Raw genomic sequence first — 9,492 nt, forward strand, 5'->3', positions numbered from 1 at the left:
TTCAACTAGTATGTATGCATTCCCATAATTAGGAAAGAAATGTGTTAAAGCATGCATACCTAGATCATGAGGATATTCCCATAATTAGGAAAGAAATATGTTAAAGCATGCATACCTAGATTATGAGGATATGGGAGTAGCAGCTATAGAAGCCAAAGCCAAGCAGAGATTGAATCAAAGTTCAAAACACAGGACCACACATTAGAAAATCCAAAACGGAAATGCTTTTTTTTTGTGTGTGTGTTTATATCGCATCACTCTTAGATCTCAAGTTTAATTGTACGGGGGATGCTCTCATAAAGACGCGTAAAACGTCTTTTTTTAAAGATATTTACGTGTTATATTATTATTGGACGTATTAATGAATCAATTATTTTTTAATTTTTTAACAAATTAGAATAAAACCAATTTTTTTATAACAATAACAATAAATCCAAATTTTTTTAAGGACTTAATTGTATTTTTTAATTTTTAGGAATTTAAATGTCTGCAAAACAAAAAGTCAGGAATATATTTATCTTTTTATAAAAAAATTTAAAGATATTCGATTTAGATTATATAATTCGATCGGATTAAATCGGGTCTAATAATTATAATGCAGACAATTGAATTTATTATTGTTACTATAATAAACCGATTTTCACTGATTTATTAAAAAATAAATTATTAACCGATTTAATAAAAATGTTCAATAATAATATAACATGTGTAAACATCTTTAAAAAAAAGACATTTTTAGTGTCTTTATTAAAGTGGTCTCCTAATTGTATTATATACTTTGGCGTTGTATATACCACAGGGCAGATACATTATTGATCCTTACCATTACAAGGATAAATACTAATAAACTATTTATAGATCATTTCTTTAATTCTAACTATTATGAGAAAAGGACAAATAGGTCCCTGACCTTTTGCCCCGCAGACATTTTCGTCCCTGAGCATTTGAAAATACATTTAAATCCCTGACCTTCACAAATTTTGGACGGATGAGTCCCTCTGTCCAATTGCCTCCGTCAGACCCAACAGGAAAAGTCTGACGTGGCTCCGTTCTGATGACGTGGCATGACGGATTAACATGTGGACTGCTGACTGGAAGATGTACTTTTAAAAATTGGACAAATAAGTCCCTGTACCTAAAAAAAATTCAAAGACTGGAAACGAAGCGTTTAGATTTAGAACATTGAAGAACACAGTGTGCAGATTCGTCGATCTTCCTTCGTCTATACTTCTCAACCATGAAACATATTAATCATCAAAGCCTGACATCACTCATAAGTCATAATGAAACAAATTAGGGACGAAAGTAAACAAGCAACCTGGCTGTTGAGTTGTAGTTGCATTTGACAGAGATGAAGAAACAACAGGATCCCCTTTTTGGATTGAAACAGCATTCTCCGGGTTAAGGTTAGTATCCGGAATAACCGAGATTTGTGCCTCAGCCTGTATTTTTTTTCACCCTGGTATATGCTCATTCTATGGTATTCAATTGCACCAAAGATACAAGATTTAGTTCCCTGTGATCAACAACAAAAACCAATTTTTTTCCCTGAGAATAAAAAATATGCCTCAGCTGCAACTCACTCGAATAACTTGTGGATCATATTTTTTTAATTTAGGTCCACAACCAAAATTCACAATGTAGCTTACAGGCACAAAAAAAAAAATCACTAGCATCAGTCTTATTTCCATTGGCCTACTTCACCTTTTTGTAACCTAATTTTCCAATCAATGGCGCATACAGCTTTTCAAGGTCCACCCCTTTGCTGAAGAATCTGTCAATCCACAAGTACCCTCCACCTCTCAAAACCCTATCCACATCAAACAGCAAGAACTCCATCATCGTCACTGGAATCCACCGGTTCACGGCACACCCGCACCGCACAAGGTCGACCACTCCGTCGAACACCGGTAGCCGCTGCTGCAGCGGCACGTGAAGTGGCACAAGCCCCCTTAGCGCCACCGCTTCGCTGTATGGCACACCCATGCGCATAGTCGTCGTCACAACTGTCATGTTGCGGAGCTTCGTCGTGGCGGCGAATGACCCAGTGCCGCCACCGACATCGAAGCCCAGCCGGATGACTGACTTTGTGGACTTGGCGATCTGGAAGAGCTGCGAGATCGGGAGATCGAGATCGGTCTTGTAGGTTGTGAACTTGGACGAATCGAAGGAAGGGTTGAAGCCTAGGTTAGGGTTTTGGCGGTGGAAACAATTGAAGGATTTGCAAGGGTAATGGTCCCAAATTACAGAGAAATCGGGGAGTGAAGAAGGAAAAGGGCTTGAGGGAGAGGGGATGAGGGTTTGTGCGGCACGGTTCGGGAGAAGTAGCTAGCGGCGGCGGGAGAGGGGGTGATTTTGGCGATTGGAGAGTTGAAGAGAGGTGATAGAGTGAGAGGATGTTGGTGGCCACCATTGCCATCAGAAGAACAAGGTTCAGTGTCATTGAAGAAGGTGAGGATTAGTTAAAACGACGTCATTTTGAGCAACAGGGACTTATGTGTCTATTTTTCAAAAGCTCCATCCCACTAATGTGCCACGTGGGAACCTGTGATGCCAGGTAAGCAGAGGGGAGAGCCACGTCAGTCTTTTCCGTTGGGTCTGACGGTGGCTTATGGACGGAGAGACTAATCCGTCCAACTTTTAAGAATGTCAGGGACTTAAAAATATTTTCCAATGGTCAGGGACTAAAATGTCCGCGGGGTAAAAAGTCAAGGACTAATTTGTCTTTTTCTCAACTATTATTTTAAAAAAATGACTGTAATTTTAGCAGTCTATTGAGTTATGTTTAGTCTAAGTTCATCTATATGGTCAAATTACAGAAGCAGACCAATTCATTGACGCCTCAATATATTAACGGAACCTACTCTTCATTGTTAAGCTTCAAAAATTATAATATATATATATATTATTGGTAAGAAGTGTAATTTTTTTTGTCTCATTTATATTTTTTTAATTAAAAAAAATCTTAAACGGCTGGTGATAATTATTTTAAAATAAATTTACATCGCATAACTGTTGAAATTTATCTGTTAAGAGTTAATTAGAATAATTATTAATTTTTATTTTTATATTTTAGTTATTTTTTTAAATATATTAATTAAATTTATTGTGTAAAACTATGAAATATTAGTGATTTTTAAATTATTTTTATTTATAAAAATTAAATGAAAGATGCATTAGTGATTAACGAGTCAAATACAACAATGCTAGAACCAAAAGGGTATTAGCCAAAAACAAGCCAAATACCTCTGGGTGAATTCAAAATCTCTACGAGTTAATATATATGGATATTTCTTCTGCTAAGTATCAGAATGTTTCTTTTTCATACTAAACGGATGTTCTTTTATATATTTTTCAAATTTTTTTGTATTGCAAATGTGAATGTCTCTATTTTTTTAAAAATTTTATATTTTTTAAATTGTATAGATATTTAATTATTTTTGTTAAAATATAACTGAATATTTCTTTTGTTAAGTATTAGGATTTTTTTCATATTAAATAAATGTTTTTTATATTTCTATAATTGTGTAATTTGCAATCTATTTAATCATCAAAACGGCACCTAATATCCTAAAACACAGAGAGCAATATCGTAATGATTTCATATAAATTTGGAATGATTAGCTTAGCATATCCAATTTTTAACCAAAAAAATTTAAAAATAAAAAAGATATAGGCATAGAGAGTATGGTGGAACATAGAGCAGTGTAGAGTACCCCAACGCATCTGCATTCTGCTCCCACAGGCCACAGCCTGACCTCAATGACCTCAAATTCGAACCCTCTCTTCGTCTCACTGCCCCAAACAAGACCCAACCCATTCGATTCATTCTTGCCTATCGCAACCTTCTCTATTCTCTTCTTATTCTGTTATTCATCAAAGCAACACCAACACCACACAAATCTCTCATATTTCTCAGCTATTTTTCACTGTGCAATCACCACAACAACATTAATATGGCTCCGGTAACACATCTGGTTCACGAAAGGGAAGCGATTCTTGTCGACAGTAGCAAATTCGACAAGTCAGATGTCGGTGATAGAAGAGGAGTGGATCGCGGTGGGGAGGCGGAGAGGGCTTGACGGTGAGAGAGAGGTTTGTGTGTGTGATTGTTGGAGGTAGATAGGTTAATGTGAGAAAGAAGAGGAAGGTTTTTATAGGTTTTAATTAGGTTTACTTAATCAATTTTAAATTTTTTAAATTTTAAATTTTAAAAATTTAAAATTAATTATTAATATAAATTAATATGGTTTTGTTTATTTTTTGCTGGTAACCTCTTGGTACTATAAACTTTTCCAGTCAAATAAGAGTTAATACTCAAATTGGCCCCTGAAATTTAACCCCCGACTCAATTTAGCCCTCAAGATTTCAATTGACTCTAACTGTACCCTGAAATTTTGACCCGATCCTCAAATTGGCCCTTCCGGCGTTTTCTGACACCGGAAAGCTGACCTGTCAATTTTGGTTGACACCTGGCACCCTTGCAGTTAGATGACATGGCAAAATATTTGAAGGCATCAATTTAACCCCTTAAAATTTTAAATGAAACCTATAAGTCCCAATTTCCCCAAATCGCAAGAGTGTCTCCAAGAGTTGAGAAGAATGTTGGGAAGTAGCAGCCAAGGCTCAGGTAGCTCTAGTAGAGCTCGTTCGCATGATGGCTGGGTGAAGAACGCACACCGTGACAGAGGTGACAGAGGTGGAAAGGTTCCACATTGGTGCGGTTGTGGGTTGCGTCCTATTCTTCGGTGGTCTGGGACGGATTCTAATCAAAAAAGACCATTCTATGGATGCTCTAACTATAATGTGAGTTGGTTGAATTGTTGCAAGTTAATTGTGTGTCTTATTTCTCAAATGCTTGTTGGTTTTGTAGTTGTTCGTCCTCTGAATTTTTTTTTTGAATTTTTGGTGTTGTAGACTACTGGTAGGAGATGGTGCGGGTTTTTTAAATGGGCAGATGTTGAAAAAGAAGAAGTCATAGTTGGCAGAAATAAAAGTTCAGTTAGTGAAGACCATTGAAAAATATCTTTGGGATGGAAAATTAGTGCAGTTGAAGCTGAAATTAGAATATTAAAATTATGGAATATTATGTTGTCTGTGTTTGTTATTATTTTTGGAATTGTGATTGTAGCTTATGGATTAGGTGGGATGAAATATATATAACTGTGATGTCAGTTATGTGAATAAAACATTGTTATGTATTTAATGACAAGATAGAAATGGAATTTTATGTTCTCTTGGTAATGATATTGATGAGCGGATAATTTGTACGCTTTTTGGCATTGTTTTTAGTATGATCTAGTTAGTTTTTAGTATATTTTTATTAGTTTTTAGTTAAAATTCACTTTTCTGGACTTTAATATGAGTTTGTGTGTTTTTCTGTGATTTCAGGTATTTTCTGGCTGAAATTGAGGGACCTGAGCAAAAATCTGATTCAGAGACTGAAAAGGACTGCAGATGCTGTTGGATTCTGACCTCCCTGCACTCGAAGTGGATTTTCTGGAGCTACAGAAGCCCAATTGGCGCGCTCTCAACGGCGTTGGAAAGTAGCTAGACATCCTGGGCTTTCCAGCAATATATGATAGTCCATATTTTGCCCAAGATTTGATGACCCAAACCGGCGTTCAAAGTCACATTCAGAATTCCCAGCGTTAAACGCCGGAACTGGCACCGAAATGGGAGTTAAACGCCCAAACTGGCACAAAAGCTGGCGTTTAACTCCAAGAAGAGTCTCTACACGAAAATGCTTCAATGCTCAGCCCAAGCACACATCAAGTGGGCCCGGAAGTGGATTTTTATGTCATTTACTCATCTCTGTACACCCTAGGCTACTAGTTCCCTATAAATAGGACCTTTTACTATTGTATTTGAATCTTTTGATCACTTTAGATCTCTAGAAAATCTTCGGACATCTAGTTCTTAGATCATTTGGGGGCTGGCCTCACGGCCATGCCTAGACCTTGTTCTTATGTATTTTCAACGGTGGAGTTTCTACACACCATAGATTAAGGTGTGGAGCTCTGCTGTACCTCGAGTATTAATGCAATTACTATTGTTCTTCTATTCAATTCCGCTTGTTCTTGTTCCAAGATATCACTTGTTATTCAACTTGATGAATGTGATGATCCGTGACACTCATCATCATTCTCACCTATGAACGTGTGCCTGACAACCACCTCCATTCTACCTTAGATTGGGTGGATATCTCTTGGATTCCTGATACACGATGCATGGTTGATCGCCTGACAACCGAGCGCTCGCCTGACAAACGAGCCAGCCATTCCGTGAGATCAGAGTCTTCGTGGTATAGGCAAGAACTGATGGCGGCATTCAAGAGAATCCGGAAGGTCTAACCTTGTCTGTGGTATTCTGAGTAGGATTCAATGATTGAATGACTGTGACGTGATTCAAACTCCTGAGGGCGGGGCGTTAGTGACAGACGCAAAAGAATCACTGGATTCTATTCCGGCCTGATCGAGAACCGACAGATGGATAGCCGTGCCGTGACAGGGTGCGTTGAACATTTCCACTGAGAGGATGGGAGGTAGCCACTGACAACGGTGAAACCCTTGCATAAGCTTGCCATGGAAAGGAGTAAGAAGGATTGGATGAAGACAGTAGGAAAGCAGAGAGACGGAAGGGACAAGCATCTTCATACGCTTATCTGAAGCATCTTCATACGCTTATATGAAGCCTTGATTGCAGGATTAAAGCTGGCAGAAGAAGTCGGTGCAACCAAAGTAGTAATATTCAGCGACTCTTAGGTGGTGACCTCCCAAATAAATGGAGAGTATCAAGCTAAAGACCTCAATATGAAGAGGTACTTGTATAAAACCTTAGAGTATCTTAGGCGCTTTGTAGAAACTGAGGTCAAGCATATAACTCGGGATCTCAACAGTAGAGTAGACGCCCTCTCCAAGCTAGCAAGTACCAAACCAGGAGGGAATAACAGAAGCCTGATCCAAGAAACCCTCTAAGAACCCTTTGTGGCAAAAACAGAGGACAAGCAGGACGTCATTGAAGTCTCCGGATTAGACCTCGGATGGATGAACCCTTTAATCGAATACCTCAAATTCGACATCCTACCTAAAGGAGAAAAAGAAGCCAAGAAAATCCGGAAAAAATATCCTCTACAAAAGGGGGATATCAACACCATTATTGAAGTGCATTCTGACCTCAAGGACGACAGAAGTCTTAGAAGAGGTCCACAATGGTATCGACGGAAATCATCTCGGAGCAAGGTCCCTGGCTAGGAAAGTCATCCGAGCCGGGTTCTACTGGCCGACTTTGCTGAAAGATGCCATCGAGTTTGTGAAGAAGTGTCAGCCATGCTAAATGCATGCAAACTTCCATGTTGCTCCCCACGAGGAGCTCATAAGTATAACTTCTCCATGGCCTTTTGCTAAATGGGGATTTGGCCTATTGGGACCCTTTTTCCAAGCACCTGGACAAGTAATATGAAAAGGTACTACAGCTAAAAGCGAACTCCATTTCCTGATGTACTCTTTTCCCAACTTCATGGTTTTTTTCCAAAGAAAGGGTTTTCCTGAAGGAGATTTTTAACGAGGCATCAAATTGGGGACTAAGGGGCAACAAAAATTATCAAAGCCCTTAGTAGCAAAAAGTACATTCGAGAATAAATAAAGATCTTTTTCCCTTCATATCTCTTTATAAATTACTTTTACGTTATTAATTTATTATCATTATTTCTATGAAACACGCCGACTTAAACTCGACAAAACGTAAAAATCCCATGACCGACCTAAGTGATCGTCAGGATAAAACAACGAGGTACAAGTCGGTGTAAAGAGGTTATAAAAGCTAATCATGTAACTCGGAAGCATAACAACTAACTAGTCATAAAAACCGAGAAAAAATGTATTCCAAAAATAGCCTAAGTTACTCACAATTCAAATAGAAAAATTTGAGTTCACAAAGAATACAAAAAGAGATAAAAGAAAGCCATCAAAAGGGCAAGCTGTCTCAAGTCTTTCCAAAATCAAAGATAACTTAGACAAAAACACGACCTGCCCAGAGATAAGAATCTTTCACCAAAAAGATCAAAAAGGATTTTTTCGAAAAACCTAGAAATAAGAACAAAAAGCATACACACACCAGATATAATTTAAACCCCTTATCCAAAAAAGGGGAGCAAAAAATTAAAGGCATTTTTTGTTAACGGCCATAAAAGGCCAAAAAATATCAAGGACCAACCACCACAACAAAACAAAATATAAAACTGTTTAAAAACAAGGGGCCCAAGGCCGGGCCCTAGTAACCGAATTTTAATTAACAGGAGGATCAGCATCGCCAGAAGGAAGGTCACCACCACCAGGAGAGGGATCTACAGGGAGAGAAGTCAGAACAGCACTAGGGGAAGATGGAGTAGGCTGGTCAGGACCTTGAGGGGGAACTCTAGAGGAACTCGGCACGTCTCCCTGAGGAGGGGACTCCACTATCCTTTGTCCCCTCGTCTTCAAGTCGGAGTCGATCTCTGGTTGGGGAGGAGAAACAATAGCCCCATCAACCATGATCTTGTCGGGATCCAGCGGAGAAAGATCCAGGTCAACGGTAATAACCCTGACATGCTCCTTGAAGATCCTCCACGCCTCCTCGGAACCTTCAGCCATCGAGTCCTCAAGCTCCTGGAAGGCCTCCCGACATCTTGCCAGCTCCTTCTTTAAGTCCAGGTTTTCCCCAAAGAGCCTAACATAGTTCTGCTCTGCCTTCTCCTTAAGGCCCTCCGCCATGGCACACTGGCCCATCAACCTCTTCTCCCTCTCCTAGAGACGAACCTTTTCCTCTTTCAACTCGGTGACCTTCTCCTTCAGCCTCTTCTCTTCTTCTTGATATAAGAAAATTCTCCCCTCTGGCTCCTCAACCTTTCGGGAAGAACCCAAAGAGCTGAGGGGAGTCCTTTCAAAAATATCAAGCAATTTGGTACACACACCAACCGCCCGGACACTCCCCTGAACTAAAAAATTAAGATGGTTTCAAACGGAAACATCATCCATATTAATTCGAGTATAAGGATAGATGTGGTTCCGAACAAATTTGGGACCATCAAAATTAGATTCCCCAGCAAAAGAAGAGCCAGACTCTGAAGTCTTGCGCTTCTTCTTTTCAGGTTTCGGAGAAGATCGGGGCGAAGGAGAACGAAGAGAAAAAGTAGAAGAAGAAGATACTATAATAGGACGGGAGGAGGTCTCCAAGTTATGAGGAGGAGGAGGAGGAAGAGGAGGAGGAGGAGGCAGAGTGCCAACGGCCCTGGCAGCGTCAACTCAGGCCTGAGACCTCTTCTTGGCGTCTTGTACTTTCTGGTAGGAGGAGCTGGAATTTTTCTTTCCCATCTCTTAAAAGAAAACAGATAAGTCATCAAGTCGGAAAGAAGCAAAAATCTTCAAATAACTAAAATCTCAAAGTCGGAATCAACAAAATCAAGTCAAAAAGCAACAGTAAAACTACCTATTTGGGTCCGAACAAAATTCGGAG

The 9,492-nt window shown here is 39.2% G+C and overlaps 1 protein-coding gene across 1 annotated transcript; it reads right to left on the reverse strand.

Annotated features, from left to right (window-relative positions):
* Positions 1–1,695: 1,695 nt before the first annotated feature.
* On the reverse strand, positions 1,696–8,750 carry LOC130932672 (probable methyltransferase At1g29790). The gene is made up of 2 exons (XM_057862064.1): positions 8,295–8,750; positions 1,696–2,328 (listed from the first exon to the last, which is right to left on the reverse strand). The coding sequence occupies exons 1-2, from the start codon at positions 8,748–8,750 to the stop codon at positions 1,696–1,698; spliced, it is 1,089 nt and encodes a 362-aa protein (XP_057718047.1).
* Positions 8,751–9,492: the final 742 nt, after the last annotated feature.

The sequence above is a fragment of the Arachis stenosperma genome, chromosome 1 (assembly GCF_014773155.1).
Source record: "Arachis stenosperma cultivar V10309 chromosome 1, arast.V10309.gnm1.PFL2, whole genome shotgun sequence".
Classification (NCBI taxonomy): Eukaryota; Viridiplantae; Streptophyta; class Magnoliopsida; order Fabales; family Fabaceae; genus Arachis; species Arachis stenosperma.

Coding starts and splice junctions, on each gene's coding strand:
- LOC130932672 (XM_057862064.1), bottom strand. CDS start 8,750: ATGGCGGAGGGCCTTAAGGAGAAGGCAGAGCAGAACTATGTTAGGCTC. Junction 2,329..8,294: donor CTGGCGATGCTGATCCTCCT/GTTAATTAAAAT, acceptor CGCCGCCGCTAG/CTACTTCTCCCGAACCGTGC.